Source organism: Cervus canadensis, chromosome 8 (genome assembly GCF_019320065.1).
Source record: "Cervus canadensis isolate Bull #8, Minnesota chromosome 8, ASM1932006v1, whole genome shotgun sequence".
NCBI lineage: Eukaryota > Metazoa > Chordata > Mammalia > Artiodactyla > Cervidae > Cervus > Cervus canadensis.
Genome location: NC_057393.1, coordinates 28,180,220 through 28,207,220, shown reverse-complemented (window position 1 = coordinate 28,207,220; position 27,001 = coordinate 28,180,220). Strand labels below are relative to the sequence as shown.

At 38.4% G+C, this 27,001-nt stretch overlaps 1 protein-coding gene across 4 annotated transcripts; it reads right to left on the bottom strand.

Moving 5' to 3' along the window:
* Positions 1–233: 233 nt before the first annotated feature.
* Positions 234–27,001, bottom strand: OGA (O-GlcNAcase). 4 transcript variants are annotated; one of them, XM_043475642.1, is made up of 16 exons: positions 26,359–26,998; positions 23,022–23,073; positions 22,499–22,596; positions 20,794–20,924; positions 17,970–18,141; positions 16,704–16,802; positions 15,556–15,840; positions 13,044–13,202; positions 11,977–12,590; positions 11,419–11,593; positions 7,982–8,067; positions 6,916–7,020; positions 5,989–6,074; positions 5,512–5,704; positions 3,729–3,888; positions 234–2,357 (listed from the first exon to the last, which is right to left on the bottom strand). In XM_043475642.1, exons 1-16 carry the CDS (start codon positions 26,555–26,557, stop codon positions 2,221–2,223), a joined length of 2,751 nt encoding a protein of 916 aa, XP_043331577.1. In that variant the 5' UTR covers positions 26,558–26,998; the 3' UTR covers positions 234–2,220. The 4 variants fall into 4 exon arrangements, with proteins under 4 accessions (XP_043331577.1, XP_043331578.1, XP_043331580.1 ...); XM_043475643.1 differs by lacking the exons at positions 234–2,357; positions 3,729–3,888; positions 5,512–5,704; positions 7,982–8,067 and adding an exon at positions 7,755–7,814 and having other exon boundaries at positions 26,359–27,001; XM_043475645.1 differs by lacking the exons at positions 234–2,357; positions 3,729–3,888; positions 5,512–5,704; positions 7,982–8,067 and having other exon boundaries at positions 26,359–27,001.

The following is a 27,001-nucleotide window of genomic DNA, read 5'->3' as shown; positions in this document are numbered from 1 at the left end:
CAGGAAGGTGGCCTGGCCAAAACGAGTCTACTTGTATCTTTTGCCTTGCCTTGAGGAAAATATGGAAGGCAATCTTTTACTAGAGATAGAAGTGGGAGAAAACCGCCTTTAAGACCCAGTCCCTAAGTTGAAACAGCTTTGGAAAGGAGGAATACTTGCTTGGGAATGCAAGAGCAGGAAAAAAGGCAGGAGGCAGAAACAAGGAGGAGGTTTACACAGTACACAACCACACATTCACTTCAAGTTTTATTTTGCCTCTTGTATGGTCTTCAGATAGTTTTACAGTTCATTTTCTACAGGAACTGAGCTGTGATCTAAACAATCAATGAAATATCATCCCAACCATAATAAATAGCCATAACCATAGAAGATAGACAGCACAGCATTTTACGATCTTAGAGGCCTGGACATCTGTTTCATAGTTAGCTCTGTGACCAGAATACCAGCCAAACTGATTATTAAAAACAAAGATAAAGCTGCAAGCAAACTTGCTTAAAACCCTGATTCCACTGGAGGATGACCATGGAATCCACCAGATAAAATGCTAGAACTGTCCACTAGTGTACAAAATGTACTTAGAAAAACAAAGTGACATTAAGCCGGTAGAGACCCTCCCTTCATCTCAGCCTTTGAAAATGCAAACTTGGTTCCAGTTGTACAACATACCTTCCATATCCTGCTACCAGTTGCTGGTTTCTAACCCTGAATGTAACCCTCCTTCATTCATCTCACCCTTTTCGTGCACACTCACAGGCTTTGGTTGAAAGTCACTAGGTACAATCCCTTAGAAGACTTTTTTCAAAGCCTACACTGATGGAAATCTATGAAAGAAAATGTTTTAAATTTTCTTCTCCTTGACCCTCTTCCCTCTTAGCTCAAACTTAAATTGCTGATTCAAAACTGCTGGGAAGCAAGGTAACAAAACATTGTTACAGAGAAGCCAGCAAGCCATGATAAAAAAGAAAATGAATCCTGCAGAGCAAGATTCAATGCAAGAGCATTTGCTCAGAACCCTTAAAAACACCAAATCTAAATTAAAATACTTGAAGCTTTCAGAACCTGCAGTTAAAGGAAAGAGAAAAGGGAAACCATAAGTCATTGGTTAAAGTGTACTCATTCTTTTAAAAATTAGATACAAACATGCAAGAACTGAAGACTGATTTAATAAAACCAGTAGTAACCTCTTGAAATTAAAGGACAACTGACCTGTGGGCAAACGGGATCAATCAGTCCCCAAACCCTACTTGCCAGATGTCAAAACTAACATTTCACATGCTGACCTGCATTGAGGTTAATTTCCAGAAATGACTGCACTTTGCAACAGATTGTGAGTCCTATGAAGTTAGGCTCTTATACCCAAAGTGGTCATGGCCTAGCCCTAGGTGGGAGGCACTTTGAAAATAATAAAACTTCTTTTAAAAACAAAACAAAACCAAAGACAAAAGTAAAGAAAATTCACTGTCCACTGATTTACATTATTCAAAGTGCCCTTCTGAACCGCACCCTTTCATTTTCAAAAGGAAAATTACAAAAACACAGAGGATAGTCAGGTTACAACTAGTTTATATACAATTTTTTTTTTACAAGTTTGTCACTTTTAGGCTTTTGCCACAAACAACTGCACATCTGTCCCTACAAATCACAACTTGCCTGAACCAATGGTCACTATGAGACAACCAGCCAAGGCTTTACAAAAAGCAGAAAAACCGTCCAAACTGAAATCGTTTCCTCAACTCAAACTATGCCATAACCATCCCACTTGGACTCTCCACCCTGAGGCCTCTGAACCCAAATCTTTCCCATCTTTGTCACGTCTCTAAAGCATGAGATACATTTTCAGTCAATAAGCCAAGGAGGATGACAAATGATTCATTACTCTTAGGTGAGAAATGCAACCACACTGGATGCAAAAAACAGTGCTGACTACATTTATTGAAGACCACCTCCCTATAAGCCCATGTAAGAGGTCCTGACACCGAACACAAAACCCAACAAGGAGGCCCAAATCTCTTTCCTACAGGATTCGCAGCAGTATTATCTTCTTCCAACCAGTGAGTAAGTATCTCTAAGTATGATGAGTGAATTTTACACAGTTCTCTTTGTTTCCAATCTGAATTGGCTGATTCATTGACGCTCCAGAGGCTGAGCTGTATGAAGACCCCAACCACCACCCACCAGGTGAAGTTAAGACTTTCCAACAGTTCATAGTGCCAGCGAATGTCACAGGCTCCGACCAAGTATAACCACATCCTTTGGAAATCCTTCCATTTTTGCAATTTCAAAACAGCCCAACTTGCTGTAAAATTCCAAAATTCTTTTATCATCAGGTCTCACTTCACAGAAAGCCCCTCGGGACCCTAGGGAAAAAAAACAAAACATTCACAATATAAATGTTACTGAATTAGTAGAATTATGAACTTGTGATTAATCTTTATATATTTCAAATAGATCACAGTAGGAGCTTATCTATACCAGTCCCTAAATCTCTCACAATTTTTTAAATTTATATAAAGTCAATGGATATTAATATTCATCAATATTGCAATGATAACTATCCTAAAGTTAATGGCTATGTTCACTGGCTTGAATATGGTGATTATTTCACAATGTATTTCAAGGCATCAAATTGTACACCTTAAATACAGACAATCCTTGTCAAATATATGTCAAAAAAAATTTTTTTTGAACAGCAAGTAAAAACTCTTCCCCAGAAAGAGTATCTTTTAGCAAAGAAGTTGTCCAAAAACCTCAGTGTCTACAGCCATACCACCCTGAACTTGCCCAATCCTGTCTTATCTCAGAAGCTAAGTAGGGTTGGGCCTGGCACCAGCCTTGGATGGAACAAAACTCAAGGCAAACAATAGCTCTGCTGACATATAATTATAATATGTATACGTGAATATATGAATATTATACATACACACACAAAATACCTTTGAAGGACCCACAGAGCAGAGCCTATTCCAACCTACGTCACAAGTCAACACAACCAGAATGTGTTTTTTATACTGACATACCTCACACCTGTACAATTCAATTCCAAGCACAACACTTCTGAGAATTATACTTTCCTCAGACAGAATTATTTCAATTATCCCACAAAGGGGACACCACTGAACCAAATGATTCAAAGATGCAACAAAGTGCATTCTCATTCATCAACAATTCTCTAATGAGTGCTCACCTTCTGTATGTTCATTTTTGTCTTGCCCAAAGGCTAAGAAGCTTTTAGTTTTAAAAGGTTGTTGGACTTGATGGACATGAATTTGACCAAGCCCCGAGAGTTGGTAATGGACAGGGAAGCCTGGTGTGCTGCAGTCCATGGGGTTGCAAAGGCTGGACTAAGTGACTGGTCTGAACTGAACTGAATGTACAGCAAAGTATTTTTAAGATTTAAGTAACAAACTCAAGAGAGAGTATCAGCGATTCTGCATTCCTAAATGAAGTCTTCCCAAGGTTCATTTAATTTTCAACTATCATTTATAAATCTCCTGGAAAAATAAAGTCATGTGTTTACTTCTCATTTAACTGGGGCTTAATATAAGCATTCATATTATAAAAGAGCAGCATTTTTCAATGGTTAATACACATGCAATTCTTGCAGCACTAATTCAGAAGCAAAACCGTACATGGTGAAGGGAATGTAAATACACTTCTTTTTTTATCCTAAAATAAGAGTCCTGTCCCCACCTAGCCCAAATACCAGCAACTCCACAATATCTACTCACCATTGGCTTTCAGTGAAGAGAGAAGGCAAGCCATCATGCTTTTGGCTACACTTGGATCTGTTACTTTTTTGTGAATATCCATCTTTATCAGAGAAGGGAAATTGGCAAGGAAAGTTTCTGGCAGTACTTCCTGCTCTTCATGGAAACTCAACATTATTTTCTGTAAAAATTAGGATGAATCTCTTGACTTTCAGTAGCTACTCATTATGAATCTACATATCCCAACTACAGAACTTAGAAACAGGAAAAGGAAAGCAATATTCAATAACAACTCTTCTGGTAATGGGAAAATTACCACATGCAAAATCAATTAGCTTATAATTCTGGCTGACACGTTTTCATTTTTTAAGTTTGTCTAAATGTAATGTAGTATACTGGATTGGCTCCTGAACAGATTAAGGACATTAATGGAAAAACTCTAGGTAAGGTGAAGAGTTTACAATAATGCACCAAAGTTGGTTTCTTAGACAAGGACAAATGTAAAAAGTGGGATGAAGGGTATACCTAAACTCTATTATCTTTGTAACTTCTGTACATCTAAAATTATTCAAAATAAAAACTAAATAATTCACAATAAAACAATGTTTTTAAAGTTTCTACTGCTTGCACAACAATGTGAATGTACTTAACACGACTGAACTATACCCTAGAATATGGTTAAAATAGTAAATTTTATGTATATTTTACAATTTTTACAAAAAAAGTTTGTAATAGACACACTGGTTATTCTTCATATGTTCCTAGGCCAAGAACCATTGGATACAGAAAAGCAACACATCAACAGCTCAATCACCAGCATGCTGCAGTCATGTTGATGTAATTCTAAGTAAGGCAGCCTACTCCAAACTAGCCTCTTATTACACTGCCATCTAGCTAGAGGCAAAAGGTAAAAAATAGTAATAGAATTTGAGTACACTGGTGTGGGGAAGTGGGGTAGAGAATTTCAGAAAAGGGGGAGAAGCAATTCAGAAGAAAACAGACAATGTCACAAATATAAGTCCAAGTATATTCTCTGCAAGTATTTACTGAGTGTAAGTAAAGTTTATCCTCCAGAAGAAACTTTTTACTGTTCATTCCTTTTACCATGTGAGGGCTTCCCTGATAGCTCAGTTGTAAAGAATCTGCCTGCAATGCAGGAGACCCCACTTCGATTCCTGGGTTGGGAAGATCTGCTGAAGAAGGGATAGGCTACCCACACCAGTATTCTTGGGCTTCCCTGGTGGCTCAGCTGGTAAAGAATCTGCCTGCAATGCAGGAGACCTGGGTTCGATCCCTGGATCGGAGAGATCCCCTGGAGAAGGGAACAGCTACCGACTCCAGTATTCTGGCCTAGAGAATTCCATGGACTGTATAGTCCATGGGGTCACAAAGAGTCGAATGAGGGACTTTCACTCATACTACCATGTGAAACGCATTACTGAGAGAGCAAGTTAGCTTCATCAGCACACAAATGAGATTTTTAATTATTCAACTTGCCCTGAGTACCCAAAGAAGAAACCATAACGTACAAGTCTGGTGCTTCAAAACAGAAAGGGAAAAAAGAAGGTTCTTTCATTGTTAACACCGTGGTTTCACTTGAGAAAGTAATACAACAGCTCCAAATCAAAAAATGTTGTGAACAGTGGAAAATGCCATGCTAGTAATAAGTAGTAATAAGCCCTAAGAATTCTTCTCTTTAAGAAATTTAGAAAGCACTGGGATTTTAAGATATATTTGCTTGCTTTAATAAGTACTTTATTTTCTTAAAAAATTACCACGGTTTAATTCTAAATCTGTGTATTACCTCAGCCTCAGAGAGTTCTTTATCACCATTTGGTTTGGTATACTTCTCCTGCATGAAGGGAATCCAGGAAATTTTACATTTTTTAATGAAGGGGGTCACATCTACAGTGCCCAGGGCATAACCACATATGCCATCTTCATCTTCTAGGACAAAACAGTAATCCAGGCTAAGGGAAAGCAGCCCTCCTACTAACCTGCTCAGAAGAAAAGAAACCAGATGAGTAAAGTTACTAACATAAAACTTCAGAAATCAGTGATATAATAAAGCCCAATACACTCAAATGATAATGTGTGGAAACTACATTTGACATAAATAAAAATTGGAAATTTATACATATTAATAACTCAGATTTTATTACAACTAAAGTAGGACTTCTAAAGAACTGTATCTGTATTTCTAGTCTTCATCTCCCCACAACCAGATAATCCTGCCTTTGAAATGTCTACTCCCAAATCCAACAAATACTTCATCACATACTTGTCTCCAATAAGGTCAGGCTGACTTTGAAAAGGTAAACCAACTCCATCGTCATACATTTCTCTGCAAATCTTGTACACGGAAGCCTGAAAATACAATCTAATTAAACAACACATCAAGAAAAATGGCAACAGACTGACAATATGACTCATAAGTCATAAAGGACTTCTAGAAGAGGGAGTAACAAAATGTTTGACTTGTCATAAACATCACCTCTGCTTTGTTAAATATTTATTTATTGAGTCATATTTGTAAAATCAGTAGAAAACAGCACGGTTATAGTAAACAGTGAGAACTGCCTTGCAGGGGATAGTTTTAGGCACTAAGTAGTGGCTTCAGAATTCAGCAAACTATGAGGCTGAGTCTCTCTCAGCTTTCTATACATCCAAAATATTTAAAAGGTGATTTTCCTTAAGCAGGCTTGCCTTTTTCTGTAGCTGATTATCAACAGCCTGGAAGCACTTTACAAACTGCAGAAAATATATTGGAGAACATCAGGCTAGAACAACACATCACAGAGATATTGTTCAGGATTCCGACTCTGGATACATTTCATCTGATAAAAACTAAGCACAGGACTTCCCTGGTGGTCCAGCGGCTAACACTTCACCCTCCCAATGCAGGGGGTCTGGGTTCGATTCCTGGCCAGGGAACTAGCTCCCACATGCCACAACTAAAGAAACCACATACCACAACTAAGACCCAGAGCAGCCAAACAAATAAATAAATAAAAAACTAAGCACAAGATGCTGAGTCTAAACTCCTTAGGCTCTTCCTTAAACTGCCCGTGTTTAATGTTTCAGTTAACTTTCTCCATCTAAAGTTTGTATTTTAAGACACAAAAGTGATTTTTTTAATCAGGGAGTTCAAAAGAAAGTATTAAGTGTTCACCATAACCACACTCCAAGTTGGCAGGTAGACAATTACCTCATCTTTAGGAAAATATGGTCTGATAGTATAAACTTTGGAGGTAGGAGTCAGTGGGGGTGGTTGAAAAAAGAGGTCATTTGCCCCATCAATTGGCAGCAAACGCTGTAGGAAGAAAAAAAAGGGAGACAGATTAGTGCTGGGAAGACATTTACTTCTTTTAATGAGTGTGCACTGCAGATTACCAACTTAACATTAACTGGCTACTGCAGGCAGACCTAAAGAAGAGGGGTGCACTATGCTTTACTAATATAAACACCTCTTTGCTGAGGGAGGGGAATGCTTCTGAATTGAAATTACCCAAACTGAGTTACATAGCTTTAGTGGCATACTACTGGGGATTTAAATTTACAGTAAAAAAAAAAAAATCTATTCCAATTATGACAAATCTATTTTTTTAAACCAATCTTATATAGACCATCTCTCTACTAAAAGATGGCAGAACAGAATGTCAGGAGGAGAGGTTTGGTCTGAAGAGGGTTATCTGTCCAGGAGACGCTTTATCCCCAAAGCAATGCGCTTCAGTTTGCTGTGCGCAGCAGAGCACCTGTTGGGGGGAGAAAAGTAGAGCACCTGAAAAGTCCATGAACAAAATTCCAACACCAAAAAAAGTTGCATTTTGTTTAAATTTTCATTCCTGGACTGTTCTTTCAAGTACAAAATTTACTTATAAAATAATTGGGAAAATATCTCAAAGCCCTTTCACCATTCACTTGCATAATTATTTATTCTTTTTGCTCATGGAGTTTCCACTGGCAGACAAGCATGCGCGCATTGTGCATTGCGGGCGCAGATTAAAATGCTGTGCGACCTGCAAAGAAACAATGTGAAGTGTATACCTAGAGCCGCTGCGCTTCGCAGGCGCGGGGGGGAATTGGCAGCATCTCCTTCAGAAATTACTGCGAAAGAGGAGGAAAATTTGATTTAAAATCCAGCTATGTAACTAAATTGAATTTGGGACTAGAAAGCCTTCGGCAGACCAATCCTTCCAGCCATCTGATGCGCAACATAAGGTTTCTCATAAAACAAAGAAAACGTCAATTCAGTTGTGAATTCATATTGATACCTGGAACTCTCCTGCTAGACCACCTCTAAAGGCCCAGGGTTCTTGGTCTCCAATTAAGAACTGTGCTGAAGAATGACTACGACACCCTGTTGAGATCAGATCCAAGCGGAGAACGTTACGAGAAAGGGGATTTCCTGGGGTCTCAAACGTCCAACAAACTAACAAACACTGTGGAAACAGCTCTCTAACAATAATAATCCAGGGTTTCAGGACAAGGCTGTGATAATAATTTTTTAACTTGTAATGGAATTTCAATACTGACGTTCCTTCCTCTGATTAATGAATAATCACTGTTCTAGTGTGAAAGAGTTCCACCCTTTATTAAATTATTGGAAGGAAAGTGTCGAGTTTGTCTAAGTCACGTTTATATATTCCCTAGGTACAGCTATAAATATCAAGGCAGCTGCTTCCTCTTTACCAAAAGTTAACTTTAAAGTGAAGTAAAGTGAAATTGATGACACATTTTATTATCACAGCCCATAAAGGAATTAAACTTGTCTGAAGTCACATTTTACATTTTGAGGAAGGGTACAGGGAAGGGAAAAATGGGAGAAAAGGGGTTAATCTTGTCAGAAAACTAAGGTCAGCAGAATAAAAGAAATTATTCAGTAAGTTGACAATGAAACACAGTGAGTACTTTTTTTGACAAGGACAATTCAAATTCAGACTTGGCTGAATTGGTAACAATACCAGTCTGACAGATTCTGAGAACTAAAGAGAGCCAACTGATGCTCCTAATTTGTCCAGAACTAAAACATACTTTTCTTAAAAGTATGACAGTATCTGGCTCCTCTGAGCAACCATTATAATCTTTGTGGTGCACTTATTAGCTCATATATGGAGTGGCAGGCTTTGAGGTCCAAAAATCTGCATTTAAGGTCACCACTTAACCCACTCCACAGGCAATTAAGGAACCTAATAATGAGAGAGAATTAAAAGCAAATTATAATTGCCTTCCATAGGCAATTAAGGAAGCTAGTAATAAGAGAAAAATTAAAAGATAATTTGGAGGCCAAATCACAATCACCTGCCTAGTCTTCTGACAAGATAAAGCAGCGCAATATAGTTCTTTTCCAACTGAAGACAGCATTCTACCTCCTGTTCAAGTTAACAGTCTCATCAGTACAATATATAGTGTGCTAGTCAGACAGTCCCAAAGCAAACCAATTTTTTTGCTGACAATTCAGACCCATTAAGAGATTATATCCAGGGTTGTCATTTCTCAGGGGTAGGGGTACTTAAATACATATATATATAAAATGTAGTATTTGTTAAATAAATATGAAATAGGGTAAAAATTTTGGTTATGAAGAGAACCTGCCCCATTCCATAGCTCAGTGTAAATTTACACTGCAGGAAAAAACTATACCACTCAAACTTTAAGGAACGGCCAATTTCCCCTACCCCCCACTTTGAGACTACAACGTAACTAGCACTTCCAACTATTACAATAAAAAGTTGCATGTACGAAGAGCTGTATAAATGAAAACATGGTTAATGCCTCAGTCGCTGCGCAAACGTGACTTCAGTTCATGCCTACTGCCCTTAAATCTACCTGAGCTACCTCACAGAACCTTTTAATTTAAACTAATTAATCATGACGCGCTGTGAACATCTGCCGCTGTCCATCCAATAGTAGTAGAACTTGTGCTGAGGATTCTCCCATCTGTACACAATGGGGAAGAAGATAATAGAAGTCGTTAGTAATCAAAAGTACTGCATAGCCACATTCTTTAAAGGACTGAATGCCAGCTGGACTGGAGACTGGAGGAAAACAAAGGGTCCTAATCAGTAACTCCCTGAAATTACCATAGAACCATAAAAATATTTTGTAGTGAGCTGTTGTGGAGCTATGTGGATGCCAAGATGATCACTTAAAACTTCTAAGATACTCTGACCTTGAGACTGTATGACAGCTATATACAATTAGGGAAAGCTGCCCCCGGAACTGCACAGTACAGAGGTAAAGCCTGAGAGGAAAAAGCAGCAATACTGTATATAATCAAGAGTTTTTAATAATTTTTGAATTGAAAGCTAAGTAGCCAATGTTTCAAGCAACATTTTCTCAAACCCAATAATCTGGATTATAGGTTGGAAATTTAAGACTTCAATCCCTACAAAGGTTAATATATCCCCTGGAAGGCAAATGCCACCATCCAACGAACAATAGAGAGGTTTTTTCCTAAGCCCAAAAGCAGACAAGTATCACAGAGGTATCCTGGAGCCTTTTAACAGGAAGAGGTCACAATTCTCTCTTCTACCTGTTGTGCGATATATACAGGAACCCAAAGTTCTCTATATTCTTTTTCTCCCAATTTATTTTTTTATTTTTTATCTTTGCCCATGCCCTGCGGGTAGTGCCCTAACCAGGGATTGAACCCATACCTCTTGCAATGGAAGTGTGGAGTGCTAACCAATGGACAGCCAGGGAATTCCCTCTATTTTCAAATTAACAGACTATTTTTAGCTGCTAATTAGTTGTATCAAAGGAAATTTTTTTTTATATATTTAAGAATCTAAAAGTATATACACAAAAGTGAGAAATCTCTTTGCTACCACTCCTAAGTAACTGTAAGCTCACAGTGTTTTTCATATTTCTATTTCACAACCAAGACTATGTAACCCATCATAGTGTTTGTGACTACTATGAAAATTGACATGTCAGTTAGCCTTGCTGCCTGCTGTGTACTATGCATAAGTCCATTACATATTCCTTATACCTGGATTGAAAACCTGAAAGTGAAATGAGATTCCCTGGAGAAACCTGGCCATGCTGGTGCTTTTTATCAAGCTTGAGCACTTTAAAAAAAAAAAAAAAAGTTCACTGTTGGAGAACTTCCATTTAATGAAGCAACATTTTCAGGGGTTTGCAATTTTTACCCCCTGCTAAACCAATTACTTGGTAGAGGGATAAAGAAAAAGTCCTATGAAATAATACCAAGTAGCACCAGAATAGCCTACCACTAAAGCTCGCATGCGCACAGGGCTGGGAGGATAGCTTCCTCTTTCCAGGCCCCTTAGGTCATTTCAGCAATTGTTCTGTTAAACACAGCATTAATGTTATCAAGACACAGCAAGCAGCAGAGAGCTCACATAGTCACAATTCATAGAGTCTCATCTCCAAATCAGATAAAAGTGGTATACATGGTTCCATCCAGGAAGCATTCAGTCAGAGCAAGTTAAAGTCAGTACTTTCTAACACATTTTCAAGATATTTATGCTGAATTAGCCCAAGGGAGAAAAATCAATGCGCTCGATATGTTTACTGAGGCTTGCACCTCAAGTCTGTAACAACAGCTACACCTTTGAAATCTAGGCAAGGAATTTAAACACAGTTGGAAATTCACCAATTCCCTAAATGTTTTTCTCCCTGTGGGATAATTTTTTTTTTTTAAAGGACAATATATCTGAGAAGAGATTATTCCTGGTGCACCTACCTAACCACTGTACAAAAGACTTCACCATAGACATTATACTCTTGATATCCCAAACATAGGAGTACATGTCATAAAGGATTGTCCTGTTGGCACAATTGGAGAGCCGAGTGAACATTCCCATCACTAGTCCGCACATCTCTTCAAACTTGGCCGCTCGTGACCGCCATTCTTCAATCTATTGAGGATCAATAACAACACTCAAAAAACTGGAAGTTTAAAAACATAATCTAAAGCACAGCTATGAACTAAGCAGTTTATGTTATCAAGTACCTGCAAATTTACCCTCAACATTAAAGAATCACAGGGCTTAAACTTCTAAAGATAAGCAATAAAAGTCTAAGTCTCCCCAAATATTCCTAAAATGTTCATCAACTTTGACCTTCCTTCATTCCTAACTACTGTAAGGTCAAACTATGGAAGCGCATGATTCAGCAGAGTCTGTACCTACTTTACAGAACACATTCTAAGATGTGGCCAATTCTCATTTAAGACCTCCTCCATATCATCAGCATGGGGATCCATCCAGGCCAGGGAAGCAAGTATATTAAGTATACTCACTTTTTCAGAGTCTTTTCCTTTGCAATTGACACTGACAACACTGCTATTTGCTCGAAGCCACTGGAACTCCCGTAACATCTGCGCTCCTTTGGGTCCATGCTCATAAGGAAGGTAGAACAGGTCAGCAAGTAACTGCAAATCCTCCAGAGTCACTGGTTCTGCAGTGTACAAAGGCTTTTCATTTGGACCAGGCACAAACTGCTCCTTGTTTGTCTGTTCATCAGTCTGCATAGGGGCAATATCACTGATGCAATCCTCCTGCATAGACATCTCTGGGGATTTTGATTCAGCGATGCTTTCTTTATCAGTGTCCATTGGTTTCAATTCCTCCGCCATTTTAGCTTCAACAATTTCAGTTAGTATTTGATTGTCATTCTTGTGGTCTGTTTCTTCCTGTTTTTCCACCACCATGTCCATGGGTTCCTCATCTGGCTGTTTCTTTTCTTCTTCCTTGGTCAGGGCTGTAGGCTCACCACTCAAGGCTGCTCCCTGGCTCATAATGGGCTCCTGGTAAACAGTTGTAACTACAGTTGTGGCATTTAAAGAGGGTGCTGCAACTAGAGGAGCCCCATCAACTACACTTGCTTTAGCTCCACTGTGTGCAACCTGCCTACCTATAAAAACAAATTGCCAGAAAGATAATCAGAATGAGAAACGGAACAAATAAGATCCAGAGAAATGTTTTCTACTTATCATATCTGTAACTATAAGCCTCAACTAGATTCCAAATAATATGAGCCCTAAGAAAAAGTGCCACTTCTCTAAACCACTAGGAGGTGAGGAAGGGAAGAGAGGGGAAACACAGATCATAAATATGGCAACACCTATTATTTTCTCCTCTTTTGAAGATCTGTATCTTTGAACAACTATTAAAAAAAAAACATTTAAAAAGACAAATTAGCATTCCAAGAAGATGAAATCTATTTAAGGCCAAAAGTAAAATTTAAAAAACCTTATTCTCTAGATTCCTAAATTTCATTTTGCTTGGTGGGCCTGTAATAAGACATCACAAATGTTCTTTATGTCTCAAATAATGTAACCCAACCCTCTTAAAAGGCCAAACTCACTGCTGTATTGATGAGGTACGCCGAACTCCTGCAACCATTCTGTTAAAGCTAACTTCAGAGCCATCTGTGGACTATAGAGTACATCAGTTTCAATATCTTCATCACTGCCTTCATTTTCTAACTTTATCTGGATTGATACAGTACTGTCTTCACTATCAGCTGCAAAACAGAGAAAGGGCACAAAAACAGTTTTGATTACAAAACACTAATTCTTACAGTAAAACTGGAGAGGCGAAGAACCAGAATAAGAACAAACCTTAAGCATAATAATGCAAACACAACCAAGACCCTTCACTGAACCACTTCACCTATAATAGTCATCTAAGTGAAGTCGCTCAGTTGTGTCCAACTCTTTGCGACCCCATGGACTGTAGCCCACCAGGCTCCTCCATCCATGGAATTTTCTAGGCAAGAGTACTGGAGTGGGTTGTCATTTCCTTCTCCAGGGGATCTTCCCAACCCAGGGATTGAACCCAGGTCTCCCACACTGCAGACAGACGCTTTACCGTCTGAGCCACCAGGGAATCTCATAGTCATCTAAATGCATTGCCAAATGTAAAATCCCAAATTAAATAATAAACACTAACTTCAGAATCACTGGACAAATCATTAATAAATATCCACTGACAGTGTTTTCATCTCTAGCCCACCAATCTTTTAATGCCCAACAGGCTTTACTTATATTTTCACCCAGTGTTAAGTATCTCCTTCTCCATGAAGTCGTTTACCCACTTTTGCTTAAGAGAGGTAACCAACCACCCCCTCCACTGTGTTCCCCCAGGACTCTGTAGATAATTATTCTCAGTACTCATCATTCTATAGTACAATTCCTTGCCTGCTTTATTAACACCAGACTAATTCTTTCAAAGTAGGGACTATTATATTCTTTGAATCCTTAGTGTCTGATAAATAGGTATCTAAGAGAGTTCCAGAAAAACATCTATTTCTGCTTTATTGACTATGCCAAAGCCTTGGACTGTGTGGATCACAATAAACTGTGGAAAATTCTGAAAGAGATGGGAATACCAGGCCACCTGACATGCCTCTTGAGAAACCTACATGCAGGTCAGGAAGCAAGTTAGAACTGGACATGGAACAACAGACTGGTTCCAAATAGGAAAAGGAGTGCGTCAAGGCTATATATTGTCACCCTGCTTATTTAACTTATATGCAGAGTACATCATGAGAAATGCTGGGCTGGAGGAAACACAAGCTGGAATCAAGATTGCCGGGAGAAAATAAATAACCTTAGATATGCAGATGACACCACCCTTATGGCAGAAAGCAAAGAACTAAAGAGCCTCTTGATGAAAGTGAAAGAGGAGAGTGAAAAAGTTGGCTTAAAGCTCAACATTCAGAAAACTAAAATCATGGCATCTGGTCCCATCACTTCATGGCAAATAGACGGGGAAACAGTGGCTGACTTTCTTTTTCTGGGCTCCAAAATCACTGCAGATGGTGATTGCAGCCATGAAATTAAAAGATGCTTACTCCTTGGAAGGAAAGTTATGACCATACTAGATAGCATATTAAAAAGCAGAGACATTACTTTCTCAACAAAGGTCCGTCTAATCAAGGCTATGGTTTTTCCAGTGGTCATATATGGATGTGAGAGTTGGACTATAAAGAAAGCTGAGGGCCGAAAAATTGATGCTTTTGAACTGTGGTGTTGGAGAGGACACTTGAGAGTCCCTTGGACTGCAAGGAGATCCAACCAGTCCATCCTAAAGGAGATCAGTCCAGGGTATTCACTGGAAGCACTGATGTTGAAGCTGAAACTCCAATAACTTTGGCCACCTGATGCAAAGCTGACTCATTTGAAAAGACCCTGATGCTGCGAAAGATTGAGAGCAGGAGAAGGGGATGACAGAGGATGAGATGGTTGGATGGCATCACTGACTCGATGGACGTGGGTTTGGGTAGACTCTGAGTTGGTGATGGGCAGGGAGGCCTGGCATGCTACAGTTCATGGGATCACAAAGAATTGGACATGACTGAGTGACTGAACTGAACTGAAATGTTAATGAATAAACAACTAGTCAGCATTTTCTTACCTGGAATTCAATTAAGAATTTTTCATAGATAAAAATCAGTGAGCCAATGTCTAAAATAAGAATATGTTTCATAAATGTAAGCTAAACTGAAATTACATAGTAAGCAACTCAGATAAGAATATCTAGCCATCTAAAATACACCATTTAAATATAATCATCTGAAAACATAAATTCAATCAGAATTACTCAAGGGGTAACAGGAACATTAAGACTACTTTGTCTAGTTACTCAGGTTTAAAGGCCAAGTCACATTTTAAAAACAAAGAACTGAGGCCAAAAAGTTATTAAGTAACTTGCCCAAAGTCACTCCAGGGAGCCCTTTTTCTATCATTTACATCTCATTCACAGGACTAAACAATACCTTAAAAAATTCTTGATGACAAAAGAACATATACTCACCAATGGTTCTAGTTACCCCCAATCTCTTCCCAGGGTCAAGAATCAAATCATTTACTTACTCATCACTACATCTTTCCTTACTCCATTCATGTTTGATTTGTACCAGGTGGCAAGGGTGTGGATAGCAACATAGTTGGCTTCAAATTCACAATTTGGATTAGTCAAGACTCCTTTTAATCGTGGGATGAGTTCTGTGGATCTTCCTTTGTATGGGCCCAGAAACAGTCTCTTCTGATCATAATCATTAGCATGAATGTTATCCCAGATTACTGGAGCTCTCTTAATTATCTTCGAAACCTCTTCAATGGACTCTACTGGAATTTCTTTAGAAACAACTTTAGGACCTAGAAATAAGGCTATCATTTATTAAAAGACTCTCATACATGGTTTCTCAAAATAGTAATATACTGTATGTAACTTTTTATTTTGTTATATTTTTAAACAATTTTTCTTTTTAAAACAACACAGCAACATGTGCTTCTACTCAGCTTAATCCCCTTGCTCAGTCAGTATTTCCTCAGAGTAAATTCCTAGAATTAAGTGTTTAGAAGACACAAATATTAAAGGTTTGGGCAAGTTTCCTCAAAATGATACATTAATAAGAACCAAATTTTCCATGTAAACAATTTTTTTCCAATATAATATATCCTCAATTAGACAAACTCTAATTAATCTAAACCCTGGGAGGGCTTCTTCCCTTAATTCTTAGAATGAAAGCTAATACAGCTCATCAATTACTAGTTTCAATCTAGCATTAAGGCTTTCATTTCATAAAATACAACATTCTTTACTTTCCTGGTGGTACAGTAGATAAGAATCCACCTGCCAATGCAGGAGACATCCCTGGTCTGGAAAGATTCCACATGCTGCAGGGCAGCTAAGCCCGTGTGCCCTAGAGCCCAGGCTCTGCAACAAGAGAAGCCACTGGAAGGAGAAGCCTGTGCACCGCAGCTGCAACTAGAGAAAGTCTGTGGGCAGCAACAAAGATGCAGTGCAACCACAACAAAACAGAAATTATAAATTATTTTGATATTCACTCACTACAAAATCCTCAAAAGGTATTCTTAATACTAAGTGAAGAGTGTATACTTTGTAAAAGAAAGAGAATCTCATTAAGCCTCAGCAAAGTATACAATTAACCAAAACAACCAATTTCCCTAGATCCTAGTTAATTAAAAGTTTTACTGTATAAATGTGTAAAACTTACCTGTCCAAAGCACCTCAATTCCGGGTAGAAGCTTTTCACCCACAGTCCTTAAATAAGGAGACTGAGACACATTTGGATAACAGAAAGTGCCACAATATTCTGAATGTAGGGGGAAAAATTAATCAGTAAAATAGGAATGAAATAGTCATGAGTATTTTAATGGGGATAAAAATGTCTATCAATTTTAAACTATTTTCATCCAAATGATAAAAGGCCTCTATCTCATGCCCCCAAAGAAGTCAACAAACTAGCTCATTTATGTATTAAAAAAAAAAAATCAATTCATAAAACCTGATATTCCTCCTCCAGAAGTGGGACAGATAAATCCTTATGATTCCATGGTCACTAGAAATTTAAGTTTACTAAAGATAAATAATTGGAATTTTTAGCATTTTCTACAAACTCTGAATTGCCTACATTTCTCAGTTTCAATCAGAGGCCAAACAGACTGGATTAATGTCATAATAAAAATAAAACAAAATTATGCCCCTGGCTTAGAACTCAATTATAACTGATTATAATTTGCAATGAATTAAGTAACTACCAAGTATGATCTTATTAAACATTACTTGAATATTCATGTAGCATCAGAAGAGATAAGGTTCACAGTTCACAATACTCTTAACAAGACAGACAAACACATGGTTAAATCAATACAGTCTAAAATTTCTTAGAACTTATTTAAACTCTTCCTGAACAAGAAGTCAAGTCTGGGGAAGTTTTCTTATAGGCTGAATTTTGAGAGGAAAAAAAAAAAAAAGAGAAAAAAATATTTTCAGTGGAAGGAAAAAGGGAGAAGGGGGGGGGGGGAAGGAAAAGGGGGAAAAATTATTAAGCTTTTTATTCTGACTACTGGAAGTAAGAGCCCAGATGGGAGTAAGAGGAATGAAAAAGGACACAGATAGGCAAGGGCAGAAAAAAGGAACAAGTAGGAAGGAAATGAGAAGCGACTTAGTTAAATGCAATGTAAATTTGCTTTTTTCTAGTTTTCACTTTGATAATACTATTCCCTTCCTCTAATCCGGAAAAGGTAATGTTCATATACTTTTAGTACCAAAAAATACATAAAATCTTTCGCCTGATTCAGTTGTCATTTATTAATCCCTAAAATTTCTCCAACTTAAGATCTGGAGAAACATCTTCTAGAAAAAGAATTCCTACCTTTACATACCAAAGGGACAGGAAACAACAATAAAATTCATACATTGTCTTTTGAAAGTTATGTATTTCAAGACTAGTTAAATAGAAAGCTATTATATACAATACCTGTGGGACAAAAGAGGAAAGTTTCTGGCTCTCCTAGGTACTGATAAATTTCATTTGTGATGGAGACCTGGGCATGAGCAAAAGAACTGAATACCTCTTTGTCAGCTGCACACATATTATGGTCAATATCATCAAAAAGCAAGGCAAATGACCTGCATCCAAACTGAGAAACCTAGGAAAGAAAAAAACAAACAAACAAGATGCTTTACAAGCTCATCTTAAAGAGTAAAAAATACAGGCTTTAAACTATATTTAATATATAGTTAATAGTTACATGTAAAAGTCAAATATTTTCCTTAACAGAATGTTCAACGCCAAACCACTCCCTCTCTGTGTTAAAAAGCTACACAGTTTCGGTACCCATATTTTCATTTGGGTTTGAGTGCTCTAAACAAATTGTCTAACAAAGCTTCTATAACGTGGCTTATCCTTCTACATCTTTCACTACAGAAGATACATACCAGAGGAAAAATCCAAGTCATTTGCTCTAGTCAAGATGCACTGATGCTAACTAATTTCTTTGCACATAAACCTAAGTCATTAATCAGAAAGACCAAAATAGCAGAATATGATCAAGCAGGGAAATAACCTCTTAGGAGCTTATTCACAGACATTTAACTACTTGTTTCTTTTTTTCCTGGCCGCAGCACACAGATTGTGAGATCTTAAGTTTCCCAACCAGGGACTAAACCCAGTCCTGGCAGTGAAAGCACCAAGTCCTAACCCTTGAACAGCCAGGGAAATCCCAAACTTTTAGGTTGGTACAAATGTTAACTGCAATTTCAGACTGTTGATTTTAAATCGTTATAATTAGGTTCAAACACATCTTTTATAACTCAAAATAGGAACCATTACAGTCAACACATTTTTGCCAACGAGAGTTAAGTTTATCTCTGTAACGTAAAAATCCATGCTTCAGGATTTAACAAACTCTTGGAAAACACTTCCTGCATCCTGCTGGTTTTGGAAGCATTTTCGCTGCAAAAAGCTGTTGAAATGCTTGAAAAAGTGGTAGTCGATTGGCTAGAGGTCAGATGAATATGGAGGATGAGACAAAACTCTGCAGCCCAATCCATTCAACTTTTGAAGCACTGGTTGTGCAAGTGAGGTCAGGCGTTGTAATGGAGAAGACTGGGACTTGATCAATGCCGTCTGCAGGTGTTGCAGCTTCCAGGGCATCTCATCGTGAGCACACTTCAGTGATGTATGTGAGCATACTTCTTGGATGTAATGGTTTTGCTGGAATTCAGAAAGCTGTAGTGGATCAGACTGGCAGCAGACCACCAAAGTGACCAGGACCTTTTCTGGTGCAAGTCTGGCTTTAAGAAATGCTTTAGAGCTTCTGCTCAGTCCAACCACTGAGCTGGGCATCACTGGTTGTAGTATGAAATCCACTTTTTGTTGCATGACACCATCCAATTGAGAAATAGTTCATTGTTGCATAAAATAAGACAACACTTTAAAACAATGTTTTGGTTTTCGGTCAGCTCAAGAGGCACCCTTTTATCGAGCTTTTTCACCTTTCCAACTTGCTTCAGATGCTGAACAACTATAGAATGGCTGACAATGAGTTCTTAAACTTGTCTAGTTGTAAGAGGAGCAGCCTAAATAAAGGCTCTCAGTTGGTTGTTGTCAACTTCTGATGGCCAGCCACTGTGCTCATATTCAAGGCTCTCATCTCCCTTGCAAAACTTCCTGAACCACCATGGCACTGTGCGTTCATTAGCACTTCCTGGGCCAAATGCATTGTTGATGTTGTGTCTCCACTGTCTTATGACCCATTTTTTAACTCGAGTAAGAAAACTGCTTGAATTTGCTTTTTTGTCTAACATCATTTTCATAGTTTCAAATGCATGTAAAATATACAGCAAGTAATAAGTCATTAGCGAAAAAACAAAGTGAGAAATGCCCATTAAAATGATGTATGATATGTATTCACATTTAAGAATGTATTCCAACATCAAATGGCAAATGTCAACACTGCAAAACCAAATTACTTTTACAACAACCTATTAACTTTAAATTCTTTACCAGCCATTCCAATACCACCAATAATATACAATTTTTTTTTTCTTTTTAAAAGGTGCACCACAATGCAAGTGGGATCTTAGTTCCTTGACCAGGGATGGAACCCATACCCCTGGCAGTGGAAGCATGACGTCTTAGCCACTGGACTGCTAGGGAAGTCCAATGTAAACTTTTGTTTTAATAAACATATTACATTTATTTGACCAAAACAGATGTGCAGCTTTTATACTAAGTAGAATGTAGATTCCAATCAGGTTCAACAACAGCTTACACGTTTACCTAGTTTTTCTTCTCGTTTTGGGAAACCAGCCAGTCATTTCCACACTGAATTATGTCTCTTAACCATATAACCGAGTGAATCCTATTTCTATAACCTCACTCAGAAGTTCAGTCAAGCAAGCACTCAACAGCATACAGAGTTTCTGGAAATGTGACTCTGGAAGACTCAGAATCAGCTGGAATGTGAGCTAAGTCTCCACCTCAAGTCTTCATTAAGAATCTATGGGAATGGAGCTTATGAGCATTCTTTTAAGCATTACTTCTAAGCATTCTTTTAAGGCAGTTCTTATGCAAAGGGAAATTTGTAAAGCAATGGTACCTCCAGTGAAGCTCTTTTCACTCCCTTTAGAAAATATTCTCATCAAAAGTAAAAAATTTGCACAGAAAGTAAAAATCTGTACAGGAACAAAGAAGTACTATGAATCTGGTTTTCTTTTTATATCATAAAAGCAACTCAGAAACTTTTCAGTTTCATGTACTGACTCAGGGAAAAATAATGAAAAAGCAAGGAAATTACCTGGTCCAGTTTGCGTTTCAATGTAGACACTTCCTTGGGGTTAGAAAAAGTAATATCCAATCCAGGTGAGATAGCATAGATGAACTCTATCTCATATTCCCGTGCAGCAGAGATAAGAGTCATAAGTTGCTCTAAAGAACAGAGTCCATGACTTTAGAAAGCAGCACAGAAAACTAAAAGAGCCTTCACCTTTAAACTGAAGGTTATTTTTCTCCGATTTTCAATAAGTCAAGAGAAAAAGTCCCTTCAATTTTACAAAATTGTCATGTCCAATGTGACAACAGGCCTTACCTAATGGCACAAACTTGATACAATTTAATATCACCCTGAACTCAATAAAAAAATTCTCTTCCTTCCATTGCCATTTCTCAAAAATACTCAATTAAGGCATCAATCTTCTTACTGAATGCAAACCAATTTTATTTCTCAAGTGTTTGAGAGTTATGTTTTTGTTTTTGCTGTCTCTGTACAACTGGAATTCCTAAAAAAATAACTATATATAACTACTTTATAATTTAGAAGAAAAGAAAAATGTGTTCTTAAGAACCAGGGTTAAGTGATAGCCTTAACAATCTTAACATCTCTGTAACTACAACAAACAAATCTATCACAGCTTTAAGTTTCTAAAATGTGACAGACAATTTTCCTAAGTAAATTGAAATACTATTCCATACCACAAGATATATATTTAAATAACTTTCAGTAGTATCTTAAGATATTCATTTAACTATATTTTGATCACATTAAATTTCATTACCAGCATCACCAGAAATCAAGTTGAAGAAACACAAGTTATATAGAGTAGTAAACAAAAAACTAGATGGAGTTTTAATTACTTTTTTTATAATTTAAGAAAACTTTCTGCCTTCACTATCTTGGCTGGGCTCTATAACCAAATATCAAGTTAATTATTTGTTAGTTTATTTGTAACTAACTTACTTGTAACAAGTAAATTACTTGTTAGTTATAATTTAATTCCAGGTATGAAAATGTTCCCCCATTCACTCAAGTACACAAAGAAAAGCACTTCACCATTTGTCTTAGTTACTTGTATTTATGAATTTTATGTAGCCAACTCGACATAAGAACACACGCAGAAAGGACAGTTTGAGAGCTTTCACTTCAGTATAGGCCTGAACCAGGGTAAGGTCCTTCTTGACTTTAAATAAAGACAGGACCAGTACTAGTAATCAAGTGGTTAAGACCAAGCCATACCTGGCTGAACCTGAAGCAAAACAATCAGTAATACTAACCCTGTCTTTATTTTAGATTTTGGTATTTTGTTCATGGATTTTTTCACATTAGTTCTGGTTTTAAAAATAGATAATACTTTTTATCTTTATTACTGATTTTTTGGAGTACTTTAAAACTTGCACCCAAGGCAGGCACCTCACTTGCCTTGCCAGAGGCCTAGCCTTGCTTCAGCACCTCTTTGTCCAATGGCCTACTGCTTACTGGCAGAAGTTAACAAGTACAATTATGACCACAAAGCAGGTGGAATGAGGCTGGCAAAGTCATGAATCACACCATGGCCAGACATTGTTAGCGCTATTCTTTCAATCTGCACTCACACACAGAGTTACTATATAAAAGAAAACTACCTACAAAGTGAAAGTGGAACACTTAATTCTTGTACAACTACATTTAAAATATACCTGTTTTCTTCACATACTCTACATTTACAAATTAAAAAGAAAAAGATTACCGGCTTCCTCCACTGAATACATCTCTCGCCAAAACATCCTATGTTTGTAGTCATCTTTTGGAGCATACAAATATGTATTTAATTCCCATTTCTGGAGCCTTAAAAGGAAAGAAAATTACATGTATATAAACAGGCAACATGCATAACCAGTATACCTCAATTTTTTCCCTTTTCTGGGAGCAGCTCCATCTCTTAAAAAGCTAATATTCTGGGGCAGTAGCTTTTAACCTTTTTCAAGTCCAGTGGAGTTGTAAAAAAAATTAAATAAGGAATGTTAACATATCCAACAGTTTTAAATAAAAATACAACAGCTCTGAGTGAAGCAAGTGAAGCCCAAAACCTATCCAGCTTTCCCAGGCAAGTCTGAGAACCACCTGCCTAGGTGAAGAGGAAGAAGACCAAGGTTAAAATAACTTCTGCAACTGAGAAATCATCAAACTGTACTTGGCCTATTCAGTGCTAGTGTTTCCTCAAACAAAAGGAAATATTAATTAAGACTCTCCTTTACATAATAAAAAATTACCTTCTAAAGAGTTCTTTTCTCTGTTCCATAACCCATGGTCTTCCATAAAATCCTGGATTCAAAAGTAAGAATGAAATTTTAAGAATGTGATAAACTGTGTACTGAGAAAAGCAGATTACAATACAAATGACGTCAGTTTGTAAACAATACAAAAATTTGAAGGATGTTTAATAAAATATTAACATGTTTTGGGGTGAAATTATAAAGTGACCTTAATTCCCTTTTTGCTTAGGCAAATTTTCTGGTTTTTCTACCATGGACACTAATTACTTATGTGATAAAGTTATCTAAAAAGAGCTAAACGTCATCTCTTTTCACTGTCAAAAAATACCATATATTTAAACCTAACTTTTTAAAAAGATTATCTCAATCTTACAGTGAGGAGAGGAGAAGCCTAGTAACCCCAAGCTGCTATTAATAACAAGTACTATCTAGGAGGGGAGTTAAACCACTTTTAGAGGTAGAAAAGGTAGGAAAAAAATCAGGAACAGAATTAGTAAAGAATCTGACTGACCCAATTTTATGATTTTGTTTTCCAAAATTACATTATAAAAGAGACCCAAAAAGTGCCTTAAACTACACTCACAGCAAATTCAACATCGGAACTGGCCCAAAGAGGAAACTCAAGCAATCTCAATTCCAGAGCAAATGTTTGAACAACTGAAAATTCAAGAATGTGACTCACTCCAGTACCCCATGTGGGGGCACAGCACTAGTAATGCAAGAAACAAACCAGCAGATGAATGATGTTAGTGATATAAGCACCAAACTGGTATTACGGCTTGCCTAACCTTTATTTTCACCAGTCTCAATCTAATCATCTGCCAGAGATAAGGACAACCTCTCAAGAATATTATGAAGATGGTTCAAATTCTGTTTTGAACACAAAATGCTCCTTACACACACAATTTAACAAACTCAAAACCAAAATTTCTGAACTGTAATAACCTTCACTCTAAACAGAATGGTTACTCTGCACAAAGACAATGAGACAGACCAAAAAATAAAAATTAAAAATTCATTAGGTACTAATGCATGAAACTGTAGCACTTGGAATCTGGACAATTCCATGGTTACTCTTACAAGTGATTTAAAATGTTAAGTGAATTTTACAAGTCTTTGTAGCTTTCCTTCAACAGTTTGCATCATCATTACCTCTTGGAGTAGGCATTAAACTTTCCTTTAGAGCTGTCTGAACATTTAAAAAAATTTTTTTCAAGGGTCTAACATTTTAATCTTCAGAAACCCTAACTTTGCTCTTTGAGAGTAAGGTTCATGGTTTTAGTTAACTAGCACCACAAAGAGGAAGCAGGGCTGTTACACGAGTTAAAATCAACAAAGATTCGTCCACAGAACTGGCAACATTATTCACATCAGTAAAGTGAACCTTAAGAACTGGGAACTTTGGTGACCGTCAGTGCAGTTCACCCTTGCTTCAAAAAAAAAAAAACAAAACCAACTCGTAAAAAAAAAAACCCCAAAACAAAACTAACACTCAGGGTAGACCTTTTTGGCAAAACTTTTGTTTCACTTTTATATAGGTATACATGTGTGTGTTGGTTTGTGATGTAAAATGTACTTTTAAAATCAATAAATTTTGTTGGCCACTGTAAATACTTGCAAATAAAAGCACAAATTAACCTCATAAGTATGTAAATAAATAAAATCAACAAAAGTTTGTGAGGGAAAGAAAAAACAAACATCAAAAAAAAAAAAAAATCAGGTGCTTAGTCACCATGGAAATATTCTAGGGAATGGGAAGGAGAAAAGACAACAGATATAAGACAACTGTAAGTAGACTAGTTCCTTTTTAATACTATTCTGAAAAATAAATCAACTGGTCTTAACCACAGCTAGCTTTTTCTATAATTACTGAAGGTGTAATCCACAGGCAAGTATCCTTGGACTCACTGTAGTCTAGCTCTAAAATTTCTAATTGTCCAGCACTTCTCTCCCACCCTCCATCCCAAGATCTTAGGTCACAAAACACAGATTCTTTCCCTAGTATCTCCCTGCAGATTCTAGTCCTATAAATACATCGATGGATAAGTCAAGCAAATCAATCATGTTTTCATAAACACCGACTCCAGACAAACACATAGGTAGTTTTTCCATTCTGTTTTCCCCAAAATTGTGCAACAGTTAACTTCACTTAACCGTTTCATTTCTAACCCTAGCTGCCAACTAGTCTGTTTTCCCCTACAATTAAACTTTATCTTTCAAATGAATACTCCATATGTTTGGAAGTTCTCATCCATGAGGACAATCCTTCTTTCCTTTTCCATGCTTTTCTGGTTTTGTATGAAGACCAGTTATTTAACTGTTACTCCTAAGCACACCATTACATAAAAGAAAACTAATGAAGTATACAAGCTAGGAAACCCTGGGTTAGCCAAAATACTTTAGAAAGTTCGAATACATGCTGTACTTCAGGTAAGAGCAATAATGAAATTGATTAATACTTTCATAGAATGCCCATCTGTGCAACATTTGTCCATTACATTCATAAACTGTGATACACTCTTCTACTCATTTTCTCCAACCACCAAAAAAAGTCCATCATTCCTAAATAGTAATGGGAAAGGAGGTGGTGAAAAGGAATTTTTAAACCTCTTCTGCAATAACTAAACTAAAAATTCCACATCTGAGATACTATTAAAATCAAAGCTTCATCCCCCAGAGGCAAGGCGGAGTAGTTAGTTAGCAAAGGGCAATTTTCCAGGCTGCAAATGAAACTGGATTCAAAGGGTGGGCGGTTGGGAACTGAATAAACAAAACAAAAAACAAACCAAAAAAACTACCTCTAAGCAAAAAGGAATTTGTAAAACTATAGGCCCACAGTGCTCCTCTTCACTCCAGGAATACAACTAGCACATTTGATGGGTAGTCTTTTTTTCCTTAAGGGTAGGGGCAGCAGCACTATACATGCCTTTCCGTATGTGAACACAAACCACCCTAGCAAACAAGATTCCAAGGTACAAAGATGTAAAACTCAGAGCCCAAGACCAGACTCCCCACACTGCCTCCACCGGAGCACGCCTGGCTCCAAGTCCAAGGCGGGTGGGGTCAGGCACGTTAATAGCCAGAGGGGAATTCGACGCCGTTCCAGAACGCGAGAGAAAACTTGCCCACCCTCTCGCCTCTTCCCTCATTCCAGCAGGGTCAGATTTCAGACCCACAGGAATAATCCCCTTTCAGAGCTTCCCCCCTCCCCCCCGCCCGCCACCGCCGCCGCCCAGGCTCCGCCGCCATCCGCCTAACCAGGAAAGAACAGACTACTACTAGGGTGGGGCGGGGGGAGGACGCTCCAGCCCAGCCCGCGCGCCACAGCTCTCACCTTCCACCACGCCACACAGGAACCTCCGAGCCCCTCCTGCCGCCCCGGCCACCGCTGCTCCCCCGGCCCCGGCTGGGTTGTCTTCTCCGGGGGCTGGAGCTGCCTGCGGTTCCAACGATGCCCCCGCGGAGGCGGCAGGGTTGGAGTTGAGCTCGCTCTCCCGCTCCTCCAGCGCCGTCTGGCTCTCCTTCTGCACCATTCTCCTGCCCCCGGTCGCCGCCACCTCTGCAGGTCCTCCTCGGCCTCCGTCCGTTGGGCCGCCGGCCCGGAGCCCTAGAGAGGGCCTCGGCTTCTAGCGCGCGCCCTTCCTGCTCCTTCCCTTCCCCCTCTTGCCCTTCCCCCTCCGCTCCGCAGGGACCCGAATGCCCGGATGAGAAGGGCGGCGGCACCGGCGCGAGCCCTTTGTCAGCCGCTGCCTCAGCCTAAGCTGAGGAAGGCCGGAAGCCTAAGCGCACAGCGAGTCCGCAACGTATCCTTCCCTGGAGGCAGATGGCCAAGGCTCTTTTTCTCCTTCTCAGTTAGGTTCTGTTGACCTTCCGATAATCCTAGCGCTCCCACTGCCTCCTCCCGAAGCCCCTAGGTCTCCTCTGCCGCTGCCTCTACCGCCCTCTTCCTGTTTATCCGCACTGCGCCTGCGCCGGAG